This window comes from Rhinopithecus bieti, unplaced genomic scaffold (genome assembly GCF_001698545.2).
Source record: "Rhinopithecus bieti isolate Rb0 unplaced genomic scaffold, ASM169854v2 scaffold_21601, whole genome shotgun sequence".
Lineage (NCBI taxonomy): Eukaryota > Metazoa > Chordata > Mammalia > Primates > Cercopithecidae > Rhinopithecus > Rhinopithecus bieti.
The window spans coordinates 310,719-337,756 of record NW_016810227.1 but is presented as its reverse complement, the minus strand read 5'-3'; the positions used below and the strand labels follow the sequence as shown (position 1 = coordinate 337,756).

At 45.3% G+C, this 27,038-nt stretch overlaps 1 protein-coding gene across 12 annotated transcripts in view; it reads right to left on the bottom strand.

Annotated features, from left to right (window-relative positions):
* PPFIBP2 (PPFIB scaffold protein 2) overlaps positions 1-27,038 on the bottom strand; it is a 147,985-nt gene that overhangs the window by 69,933 nt on the left and 51,014 nt on the right. For 7 of the 12 annotated variants that reach the window (XR_001889103.1, XM_017891642.1, XM_017891647.1 and 4 more), the window contains one exon: positions 25,873-26,087. Coding sequence is in view for 9 of the 12 variants with exons in the window: in XM_017891642.1 (XP_017747131.1) it covers positions 25,873-26,087 (215 nt within the window). In the remaining 3 variants the exon portion in view is untranslated. Of the gene's footprint in view, positions 1-14,158; positions 14,792-14,833; positions 15,107-25,872; positions 26,088-27,038 lie in introns of those variants that run through there. The other 5 variants (XM_017891645.1, XM_017891649.1, XM_017891652.1 and 2 more) reach the window with 5 other exon arrangements.

The following is a 27,038-nucleotide window of genomic DNA, read 5'->3' as shown; positions in this document are numbered from 1 at the left end:
CCTATGTCTTGTTCATTGTTATGGAAGCTCTTAAGAACATTAACAATCACAAATGACTTCTTTGTTAATGGCAGTTTATTGTTGCTAAATTAATATTCCAGTTCTCACATGATCAAATTCTCTGACTAGAATCCAAGAATATATTATAATCTATATTTTCTCAGAACCTGAGAAGGAAAGATAGGAGAATAATTCTTAATAGCAGGTCAACTTCTTTGTCAAAGAATTCATACGATGGTGATTTCCAGTGGACAGAGAATTAAAAAGGACCCAGGTGTCCAAGTGAAGCTCTGCATGTAGCACCCCAGTGCCAAGTCCACATGGACAAGGAGCCACCTAGCTCTGGCAGCTGCCCATTCTCTGGCAGGAAACGAAGGAGAGAAGACCAAAGGGAAGACTCCTTCCACAGACTCCAGAAGCCACTGTACCAACTATGCCTTATTCAAATGGTGTGCAGTATATTCTTCATTATAATAAAAGGTCTACCCATACAATCACCCAGAGAGGTAACTATTTTTATTAGTTGAGAAAGAGTAAGAAAGTTGAAATCAGAAATTCAGTTAATAAAATGTATGACCCAGATTCTATAACACATGCTAGAAGGGGGATCAAAAATGTAGCAGACAATGGAAAAAGAGAAGCACAATCAAGTTAACAGATGCGCAGATCAGTGTGGTAAAATCAAATCAATTGCCTAGGAGAAGCATAATTATTCTGGAGCAAGGGAGAAACTTCATGTTTTCATACAGAGATTTTGTGTAATAGGATCAGCAATACCCATGATGACACCCTTAGAGTGAACAGAGCCCAGTAGAACTCATTGGTTTTGTGTGATGTTCTCAGAATAGTTCAGAGGCTAGTGGACAATATGGGCCAAAGGTGAAAGCAATTCTATGGAGACTAATATAATATGGTTCAGGCACAGTGCTGTAAATACACAGCAAGCACCTTGTGCTCAGCATGTGCCAGGCACTGTTCAGAGCACTTTGCCATAATGTTTGAGTTTCCTACAAAATGTTTCTATTAATTAAAATATATTTGAAAATCTAGAAGCACTGTTAGAGGACCTAGAACAGTGGTTCCTGATATTTGTCCCTCCTATAACAGATTCAAGGAGCCAACTCCTTTCCTAGCAGTCATACTGGTCCATACAGCAGTGGTGTGCATGGCAGACAGGTCCCTCCCCCACCCCTAATCACTGTTCTAGAGGAACAGTGCATCTTCCTCTTCTACAGGTCCTCAGAATCACTGGTCTCCAGCAAGCTTTTTAAAGGTATTAAACAGCAGTGAAAGATAATGTTCCAGACAGAAACGCAAAGTATCACTATCCTTTGCTTTTGATGAAGTCAGAGCTATGTGTTTTCATGATCTATATAGGACTGGGATGTTAAAAAAAAAACTGCATTCTTCAGAAGGGCATAGGCCAGGATCAAATGCCACCTACACCTGGAGAAAAACTTGGAAAGCATCTGAGAACAGGGCCAAGAAGAGGATTGTCTTGCTGAATGCTAATACTCATCAGCCAAAGGTAAGGATTTGCCTTTGGGTGAATCTGTATATTCTGTATTCTTATAATGTGGCAACAGGTTCAATCACGTTCTAGTATCATTCTTGCATTATAAAATGACTACATCATCAGGGCATAAGCTTTGTGGTTATCAAAATGTGATTCCAATTTATTGAGAAATATATTTTAAAGGACTGAGTTAGGACACACCTCTGTTTTGCTCTACTTTAAAGAGAGCTTGCTTGGTCAACAAGTATACCTGCTTCTTTAATAGTGGAATTGCAAACAGAAGGCTTGGATGGATAGTGGGTCCCTGCATGATTCCAGGTTTGAGGCATCCCTGAAAAGTCTTGTCCATGTTCCTGATTAGGTAAATCAGTGATAGGGCAGTTGCCCAGCTCTCCATGAATGAAGTCAGGTTGCAAGAACCATGCCCACATTCCACAGAGAAGAAAGTCCAATCAAATTCTAAAGGATGCCACATGCTAATTTTCTGGGTTTTTTTTTTTTTTTTTTTTTTTGGTTGTTCTTTTTGAGATGGAGTCTCATTCTGTCACCAGGCTGGAGTGCAGTGGTGCAATCTAGGCTCACTGCAACCTCTGCCTCCTGGGTTCAAGGGATCCTCCTGCCTCAGCCTCCTGAGGAGCTGGGACTACAGGTGCGTGCCACCACGCCCAGCTAATTTTTTGTATTTTTAGTAGACATGGGGTTTCACCATGTTGGCCAGGATGGTCTCGATCTCTTGCCCTCGTGATCTGCCCACTTCGGCCTCCCAAAGTGCTGGGATTACAGGCATGAGCCACTGCACCTGGCCTACATGCTAATTTTCTATTGTTTCCCACTGTGATATGGCAAGTGACTATAAAGGAGAGTATCATCCACCCCCTGTTCTACTTGTTAAGGATGTTCAACCTACAGATGAATAGAAGAAAGAGCTAATTTTTACTCAACCAATGACATTAGCCACTAGGCTAGACCTGCCAGTGGTAAGCTCTGTTACATATATTTGATCAAACTTCCTCCCCCTCTATTTTGATGGTTATTGCTACAAATGTGACAGGGAAAAGTCAATCTTCTCATTTAAATTTTCCATTGTCAGAACTGTTTCTGATACTGTAATTCAGGTTAGTTACCTAAAAATATTGTGAGAACCATGTAATCTCTGTGCCCTATGGAGAATTGTTAACTACAGATATTTCCATATCCTCTTCAATTTTGACTAGAGAATGCCACAGTGAAACATACTACCTCTCCTATATCATGGAACTGAATCAAGACAAGGGCTTCTTGAATGCATATCGTTAAGAACTCAGCACCTTTAGTCAAGATTATTGAAGCCAAACCACCTTTCTGTCTATCAAGCTTTGCTCTCAAGAGGCTGAAAAAAGTCTCGGACACAAGGAATTCATCCTCTGAAACTCAGATCTTGTGGAGGCAAATATAAAACACAGCACGGAGTTGTCATATCAAAGTCTTCCCTAGGCCTTGAGAGTAATATTCCAGAGTGTTTCAGAAACAGTGACAACACACCTCCTTGATTCTTACAGGTTATCCTAGGGTCTGTTTCTATAAGACCCAAACTGTTACCACTGCTGGGGCTGGGCAAGCCTAATGTGCAGCTTGAGCAATTAACAGCCTAAGGTGTGGGTATTTTCTAAGCCATCCCTAACTGAGAGGGGCCTCAGGAAGATGTATCAGCTGTGCAGGATATTCTATGGTTGGGATTCTGGAGTTGATCATGATAGTCAATCAGCCTCAGCAGGGAGAGGATAGAAAGAGAACTGTGAGTAGCCAGGAGGGAGAGGACTGGCTGACCAGCAAGATTCCAGCAGGGATAGTCTCCACAGAAGGGGCAGTTTGGACCGTACAATGACACTAGCCTAACCTAAACCAGGTCCTGTCCCTGCCTCTCCCATCCCTCCCCTTGGTCAGTAAGAAATTTACTCTTGATAAGTTCCTCAGGCACAGAGAGCTAGATGCTGGCAGACTCAAGAAATCAAGATTTCTGCACCTTGGAGAACATTGCATTTTAGGGATGAGATTTTCAGGGGATGTGTAAGGTCCAAAAAAGAAACTTCATCATGAATTGTGGTGAACCCTAGATCAGCCGAATTTTGCCCTTGTTCTCTTGCTAAGAAAAAGGAACAGAGAAGACTTGTATCAGCCTTGGCAGAGAATTCTTCAGCACCCTGCTTTAATGGAATCTATTGTTTGTGTAGAGTAGGCTAAGATCATCACTTTTACTGTAATTATGTGGCACAAATGAGGGCTGCCATCTTCTTAGAAAGATCCTCATCTCCCTGCCACTTGATCCAAGCTTGACTTGTTGAAATCCTTCCTCTGAATTTTTAAACTTGGGAACATAGAATGGTAGTGGTGGTGCCACAGTTCTGAGGTTGTTAGTGGCCATGTCCTGCTCCATGGGGGAAAAAGCTGGCTTGCAGCAAGAGATAGCTATGAACCCAATGTGCACAGAAAAGCAAACAAAAGCCAAGAAAAAGACTGGAGGCATTCTCATCCCTGGTGCATGCTGTCTAAAAGCAGAGATATATTCCAGCCCTTCCTGTTGGTTCCCTCTTGGCCTGGTTCAAACTGAGTTTCTGTTATTTGCAACCAAAGTTCTGGTTAATGCATTTGTCTCAAAAGGTGATCAACTGACTAAAATTTACTCCTTTGGAAACAGACCTATAGGAAAGAATTCCTGCTATTTGGATATAGTTCTGAATTGCAAAGGAATTCTGCCACTATTGCTTGATTTGCTTAAACTGGCAATTTTTAAGATAGGACTGTCGGTCCTAAGCCAACTATAGTTCAAACCAGGATTATCGTCAGGGGCTAATTGAGATCTACGTTGTGGCATAGGGAGTGTCTGTGTGGGATGTACTAGGATAAAAAGGAAACCCAGTCTCCTTTGTGTGTGGAATAGATGACTTTCTATCCACCACCTGTTTGCTTCCATTCTTATTTCCCATGTAGAACAAAAAGGTTAAGACAGGGAATGAATACAAGATGCAACAGGCCCATGGGCATCAACCGGGGTTGGTGGAGGTGTGGAACAGGATGTGCGACATGAAAAAGTAAGTTCAAACAAAACAAGAAATAAACAGGAGCTGAAGTCTGAAAGATATAACCAGAAAATGAATCAGAAAATGAATAAATGAAGGGTAAATAACAGAAATATATCTAACAACTGTTTAAGAAGTTATGTTGAGAGAATTACATGTCAGACACAGCTATACAAATGCCAGGTCTGGGCACTGGGAGGCTGAGAGCTCTGGGTTCCCTGTTCCCCTGATTTGGCCCAGCTGAACTTCAAGTCAGGGGATCCCTGGGGACTTTCTTGTGTTGCTTCCATATTCATTTACAGAATTCCTGTTGTATCCTCCTCCCCAAGGGACCACCTTCTCTGCAGAAAGAGGACAAACCAAGAATAATTAGGAGGGTGGGGATGTACCTAACCATGTGTAATCTCAGGTAGGTCACCTCATCTCAGGCTTTCCATCCTTTCAAAAGAAAAAATCATGCTTCATGGAGCAACAGAGAGGGTCAAGTTAGGTCAGTATACCTGAAAACGTGTGGCACTAGAACTACAGAATGCTCTTTATAGTAGGGTGCTCTAAAAATTCCTGTGTGATATAAACAGTTTTTGAATAATCATAGGAATATGGAAATGATTTATAAATTATAATTTAACAAATGAATTTAGCTAACTTATAAATGAATTTAGCTTTGTTTCATCTAAAAGACCAATGTTCAGTTAGAAGCAGCAGTTAGAAGGCATCATTTAATGCCTTGTACAAAAAGTTTTAATTAATTCACTCTTTTGTATAAGAGAACAATGGGGGCAATATTTCTGATCAGGATGCCTAAGAAATATCTAAAAAGATCTGTACAAACAACCCAAGGAAACAATAAATAACCAAAATACTTTCAGGCTTGAAATGAAAACAAAACAAAACAAAAGAAAGCCTCTGTGATAGTGACAACACAGAACCCATCATTAGCTAATAGCCCTGGGATCATGCCTTTGGGCCACAATGCCAAAGATGAGTTCACTTCTCCACTATCCCTGAAAAAGTGCTCACATCTTGGAGTCATATATTCATGGCCACATTTTTTTCTTTCGTACAAGTGTTTTACTGTGTACTGTAAGTATTATGTGCTACATACATGTTTATAATGAGTATATTGGGAATTTCTGTAGCTAATAATAACCAATCATAAACACCTGGGTTTTTATTTCTATTCCAATCTAGAGGTTAGTTCAAATGCGGGTTAAACATGAACTTTTCAGCCAAGTTAACCCCCAGCAGCCTCCTCAAAGACATCACCCTCTGACTGCAGTGGCTGTTCATATCCATGACAATGCTTTCTCCTGGCCTAGCCCTTCCACTGTAGCTTGGCCACGGGATAGCCATATTAGTCTTTCCATGGAGCTCTAGACAGGGTCTGAGTGCTTGATGCCATGGCTGGGGTCCTGCAGATTTGTGGGCAGCATGACTGCTTTATGGCCTGGCTGGCATTTGCAAGGAGAACACACCCTTCACATGTGCTCTGGTACACCTCAGGGATGCTGGGTGAGGGCATTTCTGTAGCACTCCCCAACTGGCATGACCCAGGAGACTTCCTTCTGGCACTGTACTTCACTGAACTAGGGGAAGGAGTTGGTTCCAGAGTAGTCAAATGAGGCAAGGGGAAGATCACAACAGGGCTGTCATTGGTATACAAGTAAGGAGTGTGGGAAAACCTAAGACAGTCAGTTCCCCAGTGTGACAGCTCTAGCCATCATGTTGGTTTCTGAAGCCAACAGTTGCTTCTCAGAGCTCTTGCCTTGGGATCTTCAAAATGCATCTGCCTTCTTTTTTTTTTGATATCAATAGCTGTGATCTTGGCCAGGTAAAGAATTACATTTCCTTCAGTGCTTCTAATAAGCTATAAATTCCAGTGCCTTCAGGATCTTGGCCACAGTACATATACTGTCCCAACTGGTCAGAGCATGTTAAATTATATGATGGCTCTTTGCCTGTAAATACGCTGAGATTTTGAACACAGCATGTTGGGTAGGCCTGTAAATATGCTGAGATTTTGAACACAGCACATTGGGTAAGCCTTGTCCTGGATAAGCCTTAAAATGATTCTGCCTTATTTAGCCATTTAGATGACATGTATTTTTAGCTGAATAAGAAAACAAAAGAAAATGTGTAGTAAATCAAATGTGTTTGGTAAATCAAATGTGTTTCTCTACAAATCCAGCTCCCCAGGAAGATCAGTTAGGAGCTTCGTGCCATTTTGCCTTTTGCCATGCTGCCTGGTCAAAAGGATCTTATCAAAATCCAGAAAACCAGTTACAAGTGAACCATAGCTGCCAGGCACAGGGCACCAGGGAAGATATCCAAGTTACTAAGGCTATATCTTAAGCTCAGAAGCACCACTCACATGCAACCCCTTTTAGAAACTTAGAAGACATAAACCTTAAGAGTAAGGGGACCAAAATAAATAAATAAACAAAAATGATTGGATCACAAAAGCTACAGTCAATTCCTGCTACAGGACTCTGGTTACCCAACACCAAGGGATCCCAGTAGTATGAGTGTAGGCAGGTGCTCATAAAAAAGAAAGCTTCCCTTAGATTTTTTTATTAAGGAGTTCTAGGGCTTTCTGGCACTTATTATAAACCTGAATATTCCCAGGACCAGTTCTACTTTTTCTAGGTGAAGAATGGTCAAGCCAATCTACCATCTTTGGCACAGTGTTAAAGAAATTCCTTCCAAATGCAATGTGAATAGAGTGCAATCAGACACTTTGCTACCAGGAGTCCAACAAGATAAAGTCTATCCTGACCTTGACCCTTATGCCCTCCTCCCCTCAATTATATATAAGGTGAGGTTAAGTATTGCTGATGGGGTTATCATTCAATGATCTAAATGTCCTCTTTTAAGGAAGAAGAACAGCAAATAAATAGCTTCTTGGTTGACCAATGTTCACGTCATCACACTCCATGCATGTATTTATTCAATGACTTGAATAATCTTGAGCACCCACTAGGTATCACTTTCTGTACTAAACAATGATTTAGTTCCTGCCCTTAAAAAGCTCTGTAGTATTACAGGGAATAAGGACAGAAGTTAAAAAGAAATCAACCTTTGCAGCAGGATGTAATAAGTACTATCATAGAGAGTTGTATGCACACGAATGGCAGGGGCATAGAGGAGAGACAAAAATATTTCACCTTCAAAAGAGAGAAGAGGCTTTAAAGTGGAGGCACCATTTGAATGATTGAGTCTGAAGACTATAAAGGAATTCCCCTAGGAGAATGTGAGAACAGCAGCTTTGGAAATAGCCTTCCCAATACAGACATGCTACCCATGAAGCTATGACAATCACTACCCTTCAGGCATTCTGGTCTTCTGGAACTAACACAGCAAACACAGGACACCTTGAAGATGAACTGGCCATCAGTTCTCCAACCAAGGGGCTGGCACGAAGCTCCTAACTGATCTTCCTGGGGAGCTGGATTTGTAGAGAAACACATTTGATTTACCAAGATTTTTTTTCCCCAAAATTATAACCTTGGCTGAGCTTGGTCACTGCTAAATTCTCTTTATCTGGTGGCTGGACACATAAAAAGCTTGTATCACTGGGCTGCAGAAACAGCATTTGTATGTGTGCTGGTATCCTGTAATGAGAGGATGTGAAAGCCAGGAGGAGAGTAAAAAGAGAATACTCTTTGAAGACTGTCCTCACCTTGCCAACTCCAATAGACGCACTGAGTCATTATTACTGGAAACAGCTTCAGAGACAGTGCAGCAGGACTGGGTGCTAGAGTTGGGGTGGAGTGGGCGCTGTGACTCTCTTAGCTCCCCTGGAGGCTTTGGAGCCTGGTGTCTCTTCAACTGTCTAGACCTCCCATATGAGTAACCAATAATCATATAGGCATGAAAGATCCAAAGTTGGAGAACACAGAATTAGGCAAGGGCCAAAATGAGGAGCTGCTCCTTGGGTCACAAGAATGCCATTAATCTATAAGATTTCCAGATGGAAGTGAATACAAAGGAAAGTGTATGGGGAAGATTGCTTGGGAACTAGAGGCAGCAAGAATAACATTACAGAAGGAATTTAAAAGCTGACTATAGGAACAAAGCTAGTGCTCACTGGCTTCAGGAGTGACCAGGAGGGAGTAGAGATGAACAAGCAGGCTAACAACTCACCAAGAATCTTAATGGTGAGAGGAAGGTAAGTTATAAGGCAGCATGAAGAGGCAAGCACAGGGTCAAAGACAGTTTTGATTTGTTTTTTCCCTGAGAATTGAGAAGCATTTTCCACCAAGGGCAAGGGACAAATAGGCAGGGAGGAGCCGAGAGAAGCAGCAATCAGAGGAAGAAGAGGAGCTGGAAGAGGACTGGGTCAAGGACAGGATACTGGGATAGCCTTGGCTGAGAGAAGGGACTCTTGGCCCATGAAACAGAAGGATGCTGAAACACAGTTACATTTTGCGGTGAAAGGGAGGGAGGGTGAGAGACTCATCTCAGTTTGGCTATCTTTCTTTTTTCTTTCCTTTTTTTTTTCTATGACATTGGTAGCGACATCAGTTGAAAGGGGAGTATAAGGTTGGAGACTAATGGAAAAGTGTGAAAGAGCTGCTATGGAGGATGGGACAGAGAAAAGCAGGGATGAATCAAAGGATCCCTAAGTGCTGCTGCCAGCCCACAAAACCAGCAATGACTGCGCTGCTCTGCGGTGCCCACAAGTTATTCAGCAAATGACCCTGGTGTGATGCCACTTTGTTAAATCCCACTGGGTAAAAGAGACCTTTTTTACCCAGGTGCTGGGTGTCAGAGATCGCAGAATTCTAGCTTCTAAATTATACCAGGAAATATGATGTACAGGCACCTTGGGTGTGTTGACTAGAAATAGGAGGTACCATAGGAAATTGAGGACAGCTAGTGCTCTTGGGTGACCATATCCACTGTTGCCTTTCCCATGGGATTGAAAAACCTCTCTTTTCAGAATCAAGGTTGGGTACATGGCTCCTGAGTAACCAGAGGTTGTCAGTTCTGATCGATGTCATCATCTCCATAACTCTAACACTTATGAAGTGCTTCCTAAACACTTAACCTATATTGAATTGGCTGGGCACGGTGGCTCACGCCTGTAATCCTAGCACTTTGGGAGACCGAGGCGGGTGCATCATCTGAGATCAGGAGTTTGAGACCAGCCTGGCCAATATGGCAAAACCCAATCTCTACTAAAAATACAAAACTTAGGTGGGCGTGGTGCCGTATGCCTGTAATCCCAGCTACTCAGGAGGCTGAGGCAGGAGAATCGCTTGAACCCAGGAGGAGGAGGTTGCAGTGAGCCGATATTGCACCACTGCACTCCAGCCTGGGTGACAAAGCTAGACTGTCTCAAATATATATATGTGTGTGTGTGTGTGTGTGTGTATGTGTGTGTGTATATATACACACATGTGTATATTATATAGAGAGAATTGTTTATCCATATATTATAGTCAAGGAAATTAAATTCTAGGAAGGTTAAAAAAATTGCCCAAGTCTACACAGAGGTGAAATATGAGTCCAAGGAATCTAGATCCAGGATCCATGCTCTTAGCTAGTAGGAACAGCCTTCACAGAAGCTCCTGCCTATTTCTGTAACTTTCTCTGCAGTCCAACATGAATGCAAGACAAGTCAGTGTTTGGAGCAAGGATGCCTATGTGTCTGCCTTTGCAGCTCTTCTGGCCCAAGTGGCCAGGCTACTGGATCAACCATTTGAGCACCAGATGACACAGAATAAAGTCTCACATTAGCAGCTTAAGTTCATTCCACTTTCTACTGCAGAACCCAAGCCAACTGCATGGGGGACCTGTAGTGATTCCATTTTCTTTGTGACTTCGAGTTGGAATTTGCTTAAGCACTGAGAGTGCTGGAAGCCAGGAAGCAGTGTGAAGATGCTGACAGTCTGGGATTTCTGTTCCTGGGAAAATGAATTCTTGCTGAAAGAGCAGTGGGTGGGTCCCACAGACCCTGCTCGGAGCTATTTTTAGAGGCGTGTTCATGGTTGTGTGGGTTGGATCCACTGGCCTCAATGTAGGACAGGTGGGAGCTGTTTGTGACTGAATCCCTCTGGATACTTGTGGCAGGAGACTACCTTATCCCTAGGCTTTGTCTGTTAGAGAATGAACTAGAGCATCAGCCCTGATTAGCCTTCATTCAGCAACCACAGCCAAGCTGGCCGGATCCAGCAGCCAATGAGGCCTCTGGTCACCTATGATGGCCCAGGTTGCAGCTGCCTCTTCTAGGTCTTCAATATACTTGGTTTGAGACCTCAATCTGGAGTGTGGGAAGGTGCATAGAGCTGAAGCACTGAATGGCCTGAGATGCACTGCTAGGAGAGAACCTGGTCCCATCTGTTCCTCTTTCAACTTCTCCCTTCCTGATAATCACCAATAGCAGTTAATAGCAAACATGTTATTGAGTATTTCCTACATGCATGATACTGTACTAATTGTATCGTTTTAGTCCTCATAAAGCCTGTATGTGGTAGGTACTATTATCTCCCTTATTTTACAGTTGAAGAAATCCAGGCTTTTGAGATAATTTACCTTGGATCACACAGCTGGTAAACGTGGCAATGCTAGGATTCTAATCCAGGCCTCACTCCAGACTCCATGTTCTTAACTATAATGTTAATATTATACACTATCCCATCCCACAAGGACCCTAGAGCAAGGTTTCTTTTCTGAGCAAATATTTCCCCTCCAGCTCCTTGCCTCTCTGACCATAGGTATCTCCCCTTTGCCCTGAGACACTAACTACCACCTTGGACTGCTCAAAGGGAAAGCGTTCCTGCTCTGTGCACTAGGTACCTCTTCTTCCAGAATCTATGCCCTCTGTAAAGGAGAGTGAAGACGACAGTGTTTCTACCTTCAAAAACATGAGTTCAGAGAAACCAGCTCTCCACGCCACCTCAGCTGAAGGAAGCACAGGAGAAAGGGTGGGTGAGCTGTGCAGATGGGAAGTGCTGCAGACCTGGGCTACAGGAGGTGGGGAGGGAGGGCCAGCAGAGGCTTCCTGGGAAAGGACAGCCTGGATGGAGTCAGATGAAGTGGAAGAGAGTTAGACAGGAGGTGGTCATCTGGGGTAAAAGCTCAGAAAAGGGAAGAAATACACTTGGGAGCTCATCAGGGTAGATATAAAAGATAAAACTAAAAAGGTAAGTTAAGGTTGAACTGCTAATGGTCTCAAAGGCCAAGCAAGCTGAAGGGCCTGAGATTTTTCTTCTAGACTAAGGGTGAGTCCAGGGGGGCTCATCATCAGGGTCATAGGATGAAAGGGAATTTGTTTTTGGTTTTTTTTCAAAGAAGATTTTAAAAATCTGGCAGTAGTGTTTAGGGTAGAGAATAGGGAAAATACTCTTTCACACTGCCTATGAAATGTCTAACACTTTGAGTTTTGCTTTTGTAAAATGCTCTTTAAAATTCTAAAAGTAGAAGAAAAATATCTATTTTGCTATGAGTCATCCTGGGGGGTTCTAAAGTCTCCTTGCCTAAAGTTTCCCTAAGCAAACTTCTAACTGTCCACAGGAGCCAGAATACCCTGGGTCTTGGGACAAGAAGGGCCTTCTTATATTGCATCACACGCAAAATTAGTTTCTCCACACACAGAACTTCTCCTGTAGTAGGCAGAGTTACAGTATCTGCCCCAGGGGCTGGGACAAGGCTCTGACAATCCTAGGCACATGTTGGCTGAAAGGATTTCTTGATTAAAAGCTTCATTTGGAATACAGAGAAAGAAGGACCAAGTGATGGACAGTGCATTTCTTACATATTTCCTGCCAGTATCTCCCCAGTGGGACTTTTAAAAAACTTAAGATGATGCAAACCTTTCCCAAAACATCTGGTCATCTCAGCATGCTCTCTGGTGACTGTGATGCCCTAGGGGCTGGGCACAGACAGGATCTCTGCTGGGTTCTAAAGCAATAATTTTATACATACTTGGCAGAGAAGATGAATAAAGAGAACTAGACTGGGAGATACAGAACAGGGTTCAAGACCAGGCTGCACCACTAATAGCTATGACACTAATACCATGAGGTTCTTAGCCTCTTGGGCTTTGTTAAATGAGGGGTTTATACTAACTGATCTCTTCAAGCCCTACAGCCCTATAATTGTGTTCAGCTGCCTCACTTTTCCCACCATAGCTTACCATATACCATATCACAGCTAGAGTAATTTTCTTAAAATACAAATTGGACCCCCGCAGTGTATCCCATGTCACTTCCCTGCTACAAGTCCCCCAGCACACAAACCATGTCGCCCAAAAGCCTTACGGTGGCCTTCGCTGTCCTGCGTGATCCGGCGTCTGCCCACCTCTGCCTGCCATCACTGTGCTCAGCCACAACGGGCTCTCTCTCAATCTGGACACTTGGCAGACTCTGTCTTGCTTGAGGACCTTTGTATACATCATCCCCTTTGCCTGGAATGTTCTTCACCCCATTCTTCACCTGACTCATTCTTACTGCTCTTTCAGTTTTCAGCAAAGTATAATTTTCTCAAACTCCCTGACCACTCCCCCCCATCCCCCACCCCTTCTCCATCAAAACAGCAGTCCCTTGTCTTCTGTTCTTCCTCCAGGCACACTTTTTGTAATCTGAGGTTTATTTCCTGGGACTGTTTCACCTACATCTCCAGCATTAGGTAGAAGATCCACAACAGACTGGTTCCATTTTGCTCACTCCCGTACACCCAGTACCCAAACTCAGTAAAGATTTGCTGAATGAGTGCTGCTGCACTCACACAAAAGCCAGCCAGCCAGCCCAGGGTCTGAGAGTCGAGGTCCAGGCATCTGCATGCCCCTTCTGAACTGGATGCTTCCTGGCTCTTCTGTCCTTCTGCAGTTACAATGTCAAATTTCTAACCTGTCAGCTGTTTTTGCCATTCCTGCCTCTGAAAAACATTCAGCCTAAAATCCCTTAGTGTGAAAATCAATTCATACCTATCTTAGCCACTTTAAAGGCAGCCACAAAAGAAGAAATAGCCTTAGGAGTACGATGCTACTCCAGCCCCCAACGTCCATTCATTCCTTGCTCATACCACACATTCAGATTTGTCCTCTAAAGAAAGAGCATGAACAACTTGCAACATAAACCCTCAGCTTCAGAGCATTCAAAAGAGAACTCCCTGAAAGCTTTCCTCTGGAAATGCAGAAGCTCATTCTGCTGATAGCAGATATGTGCTCCACCGGATAACATCACAGTGAGAATGAGTTAAACAACTTCCGAACCCAGTGCATTTAAAAAGGCAGCAGCCTACATCCTCAAACTGAAAAGCGGCGGGCACATTTTTCTGGTCACGGTGTCTGGAGCTTCTGACTGTTTAAGTGCCAAAGTTAAAATAACCAACTTTCCTCACTCCATTCTTGCCTTTCTGTACAGAGGCTCATTCACTAGAATGTCAGTGAAGAAACAAAGACAGCTGACTGTTTTCTCCCTGGTGTCTATAATTAGATTCTCATGAAGAACTTGGCCACAGCAGGGCTTTGCCGGACAATACCTCCCCCACCACACACACGCACACACCCCCCAAAACACCCTAAAGTGTCTCCCCCTCACTCATTTCCACGGAGACCCAGACAAAGCAGCCAGTCACTTACCCTCTTCAGCCACGAGAAATGCTTGTAAACATCAATGTCCCCATCCATGCTGGGCACCCATGTCAGCAGTTAGAGGCCTTGGTGGAAAAAGCCCTTTTTCTGGCTGGAGACCAAGTTTTCTCCTCTTCCTTGCCTCTGCCCCCTCCCCCACTCAAGAACTCCAAGCTGTGTTCAAATTTCCCCACTTTCCTGGCCTGCGTCCTTCAGCCTCTCCCTAGACAGTTTCAGACACACAGCGACTCAGAGCAGAGCGTGCTCCCGGACCACCCCAACAAACACACGCACACACACACGCACCAGGACTGGGATTCGGAGCCCTGAGGAGAAATCAAATGTAACACAAAGGTAGGGGAAAAAGAAGACTTGGACAGGAGTTGTAAACACCACACACAAGCGCACACACACGGGACTGTTCTCAGTGATAATACCGGAGCCTGCCAGAGAGAAACAGTCCTGAAGAAAATTCCTTGTCTGGCTTCCCCCTTCTGGAGTGGCTGGAACTCATTACTGAGAGCCCTGATTTCCTGTCTCTGCTTCACTCTGCATTTACCCAGGGCTCCCAGCTGCTCTCAGTTTATTTGGGACTGGGGAGAAGACTAAAAATAAGTGCTGCTCTTGGAGGAGCTCACTGGTTCCCACACACAGCCTGACCCCCACCCTGAAGCCCACGCCCACCCGTTTTCCAGGCAAGTGACGGGCTGTGCCCTGAGGAAAGCCTGCTCTTTTCCAAAAAAAGAGTAGATTCAGAAGCAGCTCCAGTTGGTTCTTGGTCCTGCTGTGCGATGGGCCCCGCACAGAGCGTTTGCTGTCCTTGGCACTGGTGGTACCATCCATTAGAGACCAAATGCTGCAAATTCAGGGGAGTCTGGCCCTGGGCTGTTGGCCACGAGCCAGGGCTCCCTAGGTGCCACATTCTGGACAGGGGCCAGGGCTGGAGGGTCCTGCCTCTCTGGCTGTCCCCCACTCTGGACTACCTGCTTTACAAACCAAGGAGGTGGAAAGGTTGAGGCTGCTTCACGTGCATTTCCATGGGACTCAGGGAGCAGTGCTGGGTACACAGGGGCCTTGGAAAGGCTGATGGAGACCTGGAGCTGTGGCTGTTTTCCTCCTGTCAGGGCGGGTCACATGCGGGCTCTCCAGGTGGCCCCTCCAGCACTCCCTAGATGCCAGCCCCCACCTCCTTCTCATATTCCCATCTCCTTTGAGAGCTCCCTGCTAAAAACAGCTTTTCTCCCTTGCCCAGCCCTTAATGTGTGGCCTTTGGCTATGACTGATTATGAAAGTGACCTTTGATGTGGGTGGGGTGGGAACTGTGGTTACATGCAAGGCCCTGAGCTCTGCTATAGCAAAGGACTTGCAGATGCATATCTTGTGACTGCCCTGGCCTTCCCAGGTCTCTTGGGGGTCACCTCCAGGGTTTCCTGGAACGCCCAGTCTGAAGAGAAGTCCCTATTGGGTGTCAGCATGTCCCTCAGCATGGCTTCAATGTCCACCAGGGCCAGAAGCAGGGCCCAAAAGGGTAGAAACAAAGCATGGCAGCACAGTCCCCAGCAGGCTGGGCCAGCCCACAGAGATCACAGAGGCAGCAAGGAGGAGAGCTCTAGCCAGCAGCTGGCATGAGGGGAGGAGTAAATTCCTGGAGACACACCCAGACAGAGGCCAGAAAGGAAAAGCAGGCTTTGCTACCCATGCGCTGAGCTCTAGCCCCTTGCCCCTTACCTCTGGCCCAGCTCCACAGCACAGTGTGACCCACCCAGCCCAGGTTCCCTGCCCACGCAATGGCAGGATGTTGCCAAGGAAGAATATCTCTAAAGGTACAGGGGTAAGTAGGTTGGTTTATCTCTGTCTAGAAGCCTGAATAAGTCACATGAAGAAATTCATCCAGTCAATACACATTTTCCCCGCATCCAAGGCAAATGAAAAACTTCCTGCCTTGGGTTAAGAATTACCACATGGTATGCAATAAAGGTATATCTAGGACTCCAAGGAAGAGGAGGTAGACAAGCTGATTTGGGAGCTGGACAGGGAGAGGTGGTGCAGAGTTCCAGCCTCTACAGGATGGCAGACAATCCCCCACTCTCCTGGGATGAGCACAGTGCTCTCCCTTAGGTTCTGGTACAAGAGAGGAGGAAAGAGAAAGGTGGCCAACATGGCTGCTCTCATCAGCCTTGCTCACTCCCAGCTTACACAGAGCTGTGACTCAGGTGTCCCTCTTCTATCCCCTCCTGAGCACCTGCATTCCCCTCTACTTCATCACTGACCTTGTCACACCAGACCACCCCTACTGCACCAGACTGTCAGAAGTATGTCTGATTTCCAACTCACTTCTCCTACTTCCATGCCTATAATTCTTAGCACACAGTACGAATTTAAACATTTTTTGGATAAAAGAATAAGGCTCAAATGATAAGACTGGTAAAGTAAGACTAAAACCGAAGAAAAGAGACTTGAAGGTCTGTTTCTCCAGGGTAAAGATGTTCGACACAAAGAGGAAAAGACGGGACCCATTTCCTCTGTTAGCTCAAATCAATGTATGATGAACAAAGGTGGGGTGTGCAGAGTGGGGAGAGAAAGGGACAGAAAAGGGAGGAAGGTAGGGAAGAATCCAGATAAACTACAGTTAAATTCTTGACATTTTATGGCATCCTCAAGTAGCAAGTCTTACCTCAGCACTGTTTTCCTTAAACACCAAAGTACATTTTACTTATATTGTAATTCAACTCAAAAATCACAAATTAACACCCCAAAAGACCTAGGAGCAGGTTGGCAGGGGGAAAACAGGAGGGGCTGAGTGAAATGGGATGGATTGAGAAGCTAAGGTACCTCCTCACTCACCCCACCCCCAGGGGCAGCTGGGTCCCTGTCGTGGCTCCCTCATCATGCTGGCCTGGCAAGGCAAACCCATGGCTGCACCACTGCCCTAGAAGTCCATCCTGTCCAGAGCACCTCACTTGATCTACGGATGGAATTCCAGGGATCAGAAAAGCCCCTAAATATGTTCACCAAATATATACAAAGTACTACTATTTGTATTCACAAATCTTTCTCTGAAAAAGAGTTGTCAGATTATCAGAACAGTCCATGACTCCCAAAAGGCTAGAGGCCCAGGTTTTATTTGGCCTAGGTAGTTACTCCCAAAGGTCTAGGCTGTCCTTATTATTGGGAGCTCGGGTGCCTGGGCTTCCTGCTCCCATTACACTGCTCCTGTGAGGTGGTGTCTCAGACTCGCTGGACCCATCCCTGAAGACAGAAGTCCTCAGGAAGCACAAAGGGTACACAAATAGGGGTCACCACAGTGACCTAACAGCCCCCAGGGCCTTCCTGGAAGTACTTTGCTCACCTACAACCAGCCTCATTACTGCCTGCAACATGCAGCAGTCAGCTATGGGAAAAGGGCAGGAGACTGCGAGGCTGAGCGTTCTGGGAGTGAAAACAGCTAAGAGGCCCGGGTGGTCAGGTTTGCTGCGGAAAGTCACTATAGCTTGCTCCATCCCTGTCCTAAAGTCTAGAAGAGAACCCCAGGATTGTCACCTACCTGGCTGGAATTCCAAGTACTCGAGGGAATGGCTGAAAAAGGAGCTGAGGTCCCCTGATGTGTTACTCCAGCTGCCTACCAGAAGTCAGCAACATCTTATCAGGCAGAACTGTAAACTGAGAGGAATCTCATGGTCACATGCTGTTCCACTGACCTATCACCTACAAGCATCCTGGGCTCCGCTCAGCCCTGAGCCTTCACCTCTGGGCCATGGGTGGCAGCTGCTAGGACACTCCCTCATAAATTCTCATAAGTCAGATACAAACTTGTGTTCTTCAACAGACATGGTGGACAGTGGGCCCGCTGCTAGTAAGAAGGAGAAGCGGGGGAAGGGAGTGAAGAGCACAGTGGAGGAAGCCCTGGCCACTGTAGCTCAAGCCTCCACAGAACGCAAGCATGGAGAACGCACTTCCAAAACAGATCAGGACAAAGGTCACCAGGCTTTTCCTGTAAAGGGCCAGATGGTAAATATTTTGGGTTTGGTGGGCCATATAGTCTCTCTCATACTCAACTCTCCCATTTGCAGTGTAAAAGCAGCCACAGCCAACACCAAAACCAGTGTGTGACTGTGTTCTAGTAAAACTTTATTTATGGACACCAAAATGTGAATTTATGTTATTTTCCCATCTCAAAACATTGTGATTTTTCTGCAGTCTTGAAAAATGTAAAAATTATTCTTAGCTGATGAGGGTAAGCAATATGCAGCAGGCTAACTGTGGGCCATGGTTTGCTAACCCCTGGGTTAAGACAGTGCTTCCCCATCCAGAATGAACTGCCTGGACCCGAGGGGGTTCTAGTGAAAATGCAGATTCTGGTTCAGTAGATAGGGTGTGGGGCCTGCTGTTGTGCACTGCTAACAAGCTCCCAGGTGATGCTCGTACTACTGGTCCCAGGACAACACTTGGAGGAGTAAGAAGTTAAGAAACTGCTTTCAAAAGTTCCTCAAGGCTGGGCATGGTGGCTCATGCCTGTAATCCCAGCACTTTGGGAGGCCGAGGTGGGCGGATCACCTGAGGTCAGGAGTTCAAGACCAGCCTGGTCAGCATGGTGAAACTCTGTCTCTACTAAAAATACAAAAATTAGACCGGTGTGGGGGTGCACAACTGCAATCCCAGCTAATTGGGAGGCTGAGGCAGGAGAATCGCTTGAACCTGGGAGGTGGAGGTTGCAGTGAGCCAGGATCACATCACTGCATACCAGCCTGGGTAACAAGAGTAAAACTCTGTCTCAAACAAACAAAACAAAACAAAAAAACCTCCTAATTACTAAACAAACTTGCCTAGAAGCATAAATTCCCTGGAGGCCTGCCTGCCCACTAGCAGGTATCTGAAAGGGCAGAAAGCTCTTGGTAGTGTGTCTCTGGCAGGTTTTTCTTTTGTGGGTGGAGAGTAAGTGGTTGTCTACATGCTCAGACCTCAAGTTATGCTAACCTGGCAACATTGTCCACCATGGCCCCTGGGCCTGAAGCAGGAAATTTAGTGGGGAAGGATTTATTTGCTCTTTCACCAGTGTTTGCATATCCTTGGTCATTTATAAACATTGGTTCTTAGAAGCTGAAATAGTCTGTTTAGGTCAGGTCTGAAAGGAGCTGGATTGCTAGAATTTAGTAGGGTAAATTTACTTTAGGGGGCAGGGATCAAGATCCAGGAAAATTAAAACTGCTAAATTTGCAGTGGCTGAAGGCCCCCTTGGCTGCTGTGCCAGGAAAAGGGCATTCAAAATACCCCAAGGGACAGGAAGCTTCTCTAGGGCAGGGCATGACATACACTGTGGGCTAGGAAATGCCCCCAGGAATGGAAAGGGCCATCCTACTAGCACCCCAGCAGAAGGCACTGCAGTCAAGAAATCTGGAGAGGTTTCTTCATATCCACTGGGGAAGGTCAAGTCTAAGATCCCAGGACCAGCCCTGTCTCTTCTCCCCCACCCTAAACAGTGGAGCCCTCCCTTGACTGCCCTTTGTCCACTGTTTCTAAGGAAAATGGCAAAGAATTATCTTTGCCAGCAGACCCAGGTGCAGTTAAGCAGTTTCAATAATGAGAGATGCTTATGTTATCTTTGTCTAAAAGAGAAAAATAAAAAGTTGTTTTCTCATACAAAGTCCATGCTGTACCTCATTCTTTGGGATTTCACTTCCCAGCATTTGTCCCTGACTCCCACCTAGTGGCTTCTTCCAGCACTGCACAGGGACAAAGAACCGCCACTGGTGCCACAGGAGCCCGGCCCCGGAGGCCCCTGGGAGCTGAGCACAGAAAGAAAGCAGGGACACCTACTCCTTTCTCATCTCTCACTCAAGTTCACACCTGTCACAGGGGAGGTAAGAAAACATGCTGGAAACAGGCTCTACTTTTTTTCTTGAAAAATAAGCACCGAATTTTCCCTCCTCTTAAGATCCAGAGGAAAAGGTTTACCTATAAAACTCCTTCTGTAACTTTTCAAAATTAAAATATTCAACACACATGTATCCTGACTATCTTCTGTTTTCCATTCTGGAGATACAGAAATGAATCACATGGTAAAAAATTCAAGCTCACATTTTATAATTCATAAAACAACTTTTTCTCTCCATCTTTTTTTTTGCAACTCCTCTGGCTTTTCAATATGGTAAACAGATTTGCTACTTTGGACGGAATGAAAGATTGCAAGCTGGATCTGGCAGGAATGTATGGGCTTTGTTTGAGGAGCCTGGAGCTGAGAAGCTGCCATCTGTGACAAGGTGGTTTGGAGCTGAGAAGGCAGGTGGCTGTGCTCCCCAGCCTGAGTCTGGGTTTCTTTGTTTTTTGGGAAACTAGTTAAAAAGGTAACTGAGGGCACCTGAACTGACTGCTGGGCTGTCAGAGGTGAGCACTTACCCAGCTGGGGCCAGCAGAGGCTGCTCATTCAGGAGGGCAATTCTTCAGGTTTTTCAACATGGTAAACAGATTTGTCTCTCCACTGTTGAGATGTGGGCCTCCGTCAAGCTCTAACATAAGGGCAGCAGTAAATTGAGAGGATCCTAACCTGTCTCCACACTTTGGAACTCAAGAGGTCAAGACTGAGGGAGGCAAAGGCGGTGCTTACAAAGAGACCACTCCATATAGCCCCCAGAACAAACTGCAGAATTGGAATGCTTGGCCAGATCTTGCAGACACTTTCAAACTCAGCTGTCATTTCCGGTAGGGAAACTGAGTCCCAGAGAAGTGAAGAAGAGGCTCATATGAGTGGTAGAGCCAGGGTAGAACCCTGGCCTTTTAACTCCTTCCTACCTTCCATACTCCCTCACCCTGGTTCAATTTGCTTTCACCTACTCAAGCACACTGACCAGGACTCTTGCAACCTTGCAAAGAAAAGCCTGGGTTCCTGCTGGGTTCCTGCTGGGTTCCATGTACCCCAGTTCCAAACAGGGCCTAGAGTATAGCGCTTCTATGGGTTCTCTGCCAACCACCCCTCACCCTTGAGCCTGAGCTCTTCCTTGACTTGCCTTCACTTTGCTGCTGGGTTTGCCTACCCCTTCTCTGGCTTCATCTTGAAACTTCACTGAGAATCTCCTTGGCCCATACCCAGTGTGCTAAACAGCAGAACAGACTGGCTGGCTGGTAGGAGATGAAGGGTGTATATAACATACTGTTAGAGAAGCACCCATAGCTACTTCATATGGAGACTATACTGGCTCTGGTATCTTCTGGGCATCACCCAAAGACCTGGAACACGAATCAACACTGTGTACCAGCCTAGGTCTACTCCAGCTAACTGGCTATTCCCAGCCCTGTAGAGCCCATTTGAATCTGACTGGCTAACCTGTCTAAGGTTTCCACCACCCAACCTAGCCGTAGATCTATGCAGCCAACCACCCAGCCAAGCCAAGCAGGTGTAGAGGGGTAGAGACACCCCTTTCAGACCATGGGAAAGCTCCACTCAAGGCACAGCCAAACTCCTGGAAGTGGTCACAGTTGTACCAGCTCCTTCTTGCCTGGGCCAGGTACCACATGCCAGGGCCACTGATGAGTACATGCCAGTACATGCCAGGGCCACTGATGAGCACTGCTTCCATTTCTGGGCTTCAGGACCACCTGTGGGGTTCTGGGGCTCCTGACCTGAAATAACCACACCCTCCTGAGGGCATCATCCTACATTTCACCATAGTAAACAGAGAAGGAGGAGGATGCCCCTTTCTGGAACTCAGCTCTGTTCCTATCACAACAGAGCTGCCTCAGCCTTCCAGCCAGGGCCTCAGCTTCATCCTCCATGAGCACTGACCCTGAGCTTGGCTCTGTCTTCCAGTTATAAAGGACCACCTTCCCATCTCCTAAGGGTAACACTGCTCTGCTGCACCACAGGCAGGACAGCCTCCCAAATACTTCCTCTGTAGGCCAGGTCCCAGCTCATCTTAGACCCCAAGATACCCTCTATACAAGGTCCTCATTCACCAACTTTCCAGAGGAAATACTGCTCCTAGACCAAGGGAATCTAGGCCCTTTGTTCCTTGCCTCACTGAGGCCCCAGACGGTGTCCCCATTAAGAAAACCTCACACATGCCCTTCCAGACCCAGAGCCCACTTCTCCTCATTATACTTACTGTCAAGGGGCAGGATGCTAGTTTAGACCCCAGAGCATGGGAAACTCTCTCACAACCAAGTGCCACTGACTCCTGGGCAGGTCTGCTCCACTTGGCCTTTACAACGAGTCTGCTCTGTTTTATACCCATCTCCAGGCAGAGTCCTGGCCAACAGCACTCCTACTGCTGCCGACTGTGCTGGCCCAGCTGTGCTTCAGCTCTGCCAGGACCCAGCAGAAGAGGAACCAGCCCTGCCACAAAGAAACAGCTGCCCAATAGGAGGCACTAGGACTAGGAGTGTCCTTTCCATGTAAGACATAAGAAAGAGCCCAGGACTAATCTGCTATTTGTCCTATTCTAACTATGGACCACTCCTCCACATCTACCCCTGCTTCTCAGCAACCCATTTTTCTGGTGGACCACAGATGCCCCAGTGCCAGAAAGTCTGCAGTCCCAGATGAGCAGCAGCAGTACAAGACCACGTTTTCCGCTACGTAATCCCTCCCCTCTGCTAACAGTTGATTCACTCTGGGGTAGACACCTGATCTAAGGTGTGCATCTATAGCTGTGAATAAATTAAAAGTCTTTAATGCCTATTTCTTTTACACTTAACACTTCTTCATTGATCTGGAGGACTTTGCTCAAAAATAATTAACTGGGTCAATCAGATTCTTTTCCTTAGAAACTTGAGTTTAAAGAGAAAACACATTGAGAAAACATGGAAAGAATTTGTCAGTCAACAAGAGTAAACTCAAACCTAACAGAAGTTTGTGGCAGTCACTCTGAGCTGTCTTCCTGAGGGTCACTCACTTTCCCCCACTCTATCATCATTCCTTTCTGACAGAGGCTACCTCTCTGTATGGCAGACGGAAGTGTATGCACAGGTAAACAAATCCTGGCCACTGCGGCTAAATGGGAAGTCTGCTAGAGGGCTGCAGAGAGTTTTCCTCCTGATTAAAAACAACAACAACAAAAACATACTAAAGAAACGATTCTCTACCTCTGCACATAGTTGTATAGTTGTGTCTTTTAAGGACATGCTGCCTGCAGTTCTAGTGGCCATCTTGTGACTATCAGGGGATGTGCCTGAGCAAAAACCACCCCTTGAGGATGGCAGGGCAAAAAGATGGGAAGAACCAGTGTCCGTGAGGTCACTCAGAGCCACTTATTTAACCCTGTGACTGTCTTCTGTACATCTTGTTAGTGGCCTATCTTGTTACTGTTTATATCATTTTACTGGAAAAAGTATCCCAACTGATATAGATGTCACAAGACAGAGTTGGACCATGTCAGGCCAGTGTCATGGCCAAGCAGGAACTCTAGGTGTGTAACAATGCCAGTGTGTCTACAGAGGAGAAGGGAGCAAATATATAAGGGATGCACAGACATCATGCATGAGAAGGTGCTGGGCAGTGCTGCCTAATCCTTCACACCGTCTTACTAGTTCCAATTCTAATCCTAATCCACATGGAATTTTAAAAAAATAATTCAACTGAGTCTCCATGGTTGAAAGCAGTGCTTCTTAAACTTTAATGTGCTTATGAGTCACCTGGAGATGGTTCAACAAGTGTGAGATGGGGCCCATATTCTGCATTTTTCACAAGCTACTAGGGGATAAGAAAGCTGCTGAGCCAGAGACCAAAATTTGAGCAGCAACAACTTCTAACTAAAAGTGTCAATCTAAAGCCCGCGATGAGTTTGCTTACCAGTCTGAATTTTATTTCCATACAGATTAAGACCTTGTGTGGAATGTGGATGTGCCGATCGTAAAATGACTTTAGGTCTGCAAGATCTAAAATACAGACAGGCTATCTCTGTCCAGAATAAAAACTTTAACATACAGCTCTTACGTCTTGGAATGTTTATATGAACTTCTGACCCCCTAAAAGTACTTGCTTCCCCATTCATAGGTTAGTGATGTCCATAATTACTCTAGAAGATTTATGAAAGCAATCACTTTTAGGGAAATCTCTTCAAAGGCAGGCATGCCCTAAACCATTGTAAATAACCCCAAGACAAAACTGCAAATCTGAATGCAAGCTGTTTTCTACCAATGCATCTTGAAAAAAAAAACAACCATGTCAACTGCCTTTGGATCAAAAAATATTTTAATACATTTCCAAAACTGTTTTGAAAGTTAGATTCGTTGTTTATACCAAACACTAAAAAATATTGTTGATGGACTGGAGTTAACCATAAAATAAACATCAAACCATAAACTTACTAGAGGAAGATACAGGTGAATAGTTATTTGTTCTGAGGTTGGGAAAGGCCTTGCTAGGGCCAAAAGGAAAACAAGAAACCAAAATAGGAAAGACTGATAGAGTGAAGTATAGTTGGTTAAAATTTAATGTCTCAAAAAGCTCCCTAAACATTTAAAAACAGAGTGAGGAAAATATATGCTACAAATAAAGCAAACGGCTAATAAAAGTTCATTCATATGGATAAGAAAGACACTAAAATCCTAATAGAAAACAACAGCACAGAATACGAATAGACTAGAGTGGGAGAGGCGCACCCAAGAGGCTCAAGGTGATTTCTGGGTGTATAGGGAAAAATATTGGAACTATTTTTTAACCTATCCTTTAAAACTCTATTTTGGTGAGCAATGGATACCCTAAATATCCTGACTGACTTGATCACTATGTGTTATATAACATGTAACTAAATTTCACATGTACCTCACAAATTCATACAAATAAAAAACTTCAAAATTCTGTTTTGTGGTATTTTTATAATTTAGGTATATTAGTGAAATACTGGCCTCATGCTTATAATCCTAGCACTTTTGGGAGGCCGAGGTGGGTGGATTGTTTGAACCAAGAATTCAAGACCAACCTGGGCAACATACGGAAACCCCATCTCCACACACACATTTTTTTTTTTTTTTAAATTAGCCAGGTGTGGCAGTGCACTTCTGCAGAAGTGGTGCACTTCTGGGAGCAAGAGTTGAGAGAATTCCCTTGAGCCTGGGAGGTCGAGGCTGCAGTGAGCCATGATCAAGCCATACTGCATTCCAGTTTGGGTGACAGAGCAAGACCCTGTCTCAAAAATAAAATGCTGCATGTGAATATGTATATGGGAAATGCATTCTTTTTCCAGATAGGATAGAATCAAAAGTTTAGAGACCATACAGAGGAATACGAATAAACTAATTTTAAAAGTTTAGCCTTTTACCAAACAAAGAAACGCAAAATAAGAAAACATTTCCTCCTAAGAAATTTGTCACACTTTTCTTTAAATCAATGAGGTAACCAGTCTTTTGTTTGTGGTAAGAAACAAGGGGTAGTGGGATCTAGCCGAGGGGAGAGACACCAGCCAGGGATTAGAACTTAATAAGCAGTACTTGTAATTCGAGGGTGTGTGTGTGTGTGTGAAATCTTCAATGTTTGCCCTTCTCTGGCCCTGGATTTCCTCAGGAGAGAGAGACTGTGGACCATGGAAGGGCAGAAGACATAGCTTAAGTCGCTTGACTGGGCTCTATACTCCTTGATAAGAAGGGCCAACCTGCAGCATTGGCTAAAGTGGGATGGAAGAAAAGGCTGGAAGGTGGACAGATGAGTCAACAGCCCCAGTCAGTAGGGGCACTCCATGGGCTGCACCATTACATTCCCCAGTAGTTCCCAATCAGGCCATGCGACTACTCACCAAGCTCTCTTCAAACCACTCCTTTATGTAGGCAGCCGTTGGGCCAGGGATCTGGCTCAGGAGGGCTGCTCTCTCCTGAGGAAGCTCCAGCATCTCCAAGGCCAGCCTCAAGTCCTCAATGAGATGGAGCACCGGGAAGGGGTTCATGTATGAGGCTGGGGAAGCCAGTCCAGGCTCACAAGTACCATCACTAAGATCTGCACCTGTTTTAGTGCCTGCAACGAGAGGGAGGTGGAAACTCAGTAAGAAGGGTGGACACCATGGGCAAAGAACTAGTAAAGAGCAAAGGTGGTGAAAAACAGGTGAAAGGGACAGATAAGAAGCCGGGAGTGAGCTGGGCATGGTGGTGCATGCCTGTAGTCTCAGCTACTTGGGAGGCTGAAGCAGGAAGATCACTTGAGTCCAGGAGTTCCAGGCTATAGTGCACAGTATCAGGCTTGAGAATAGTCACTACTCTCCAGCCTGGGCAACAGAGACCCCATCTTTAAATAAAGAAACCTGGAAGGCCACCTCGACCCCAGCTGAATCACTCACAATGTAAACTTTCCAGAAATCATCTTTATCTAATCTTGGGCTGGACAGTGTAAAAAGAGGCATGCAGAGGTGGATGACAGTACCCTTTGGGACTGACATATGAAGCTCACACACTTAGACAACTGGGAAAGCACAGCCAGTCCTCACTACGGACCACAAACTGCTAGTTTAGGCAGTAAGATCTCATTCTTCAGCTTTTAGAATAATTTTTTTCTTTATATTAATGTCATACATTGTAGTTGGCCATCAGAGATTCCTCTATTCCTGTGTGTGCATTCCACTCCTCTGATAAAGGGATGGATCTTGACTCTGGGCTGGCTTGGTGACTTGCTCTGATCAACGAATGCAATGGAAATGACTCTGTACCAGCTCTGGGCCTGGGCCTTAAGAGGTCTAACAGGTTCCACTCTTTCTTTGACCCTAAACCACCATGTAACAAAGCCCAGTTACCCTGCTAGAAAAACAGCCCCACCTTTCTTAGCCCTCCCAGCTGTAGTGACAGACATGTGAATGAAGCCATCCAGGATCTTCCAGCCCCCAAGAGCCACCCCAGCTGACACCATGTGGAACAGGGAGGAGACACACCTGCAGTGCTACTCAAATCATGAAATTACAAGGAAACGATGGCAGTT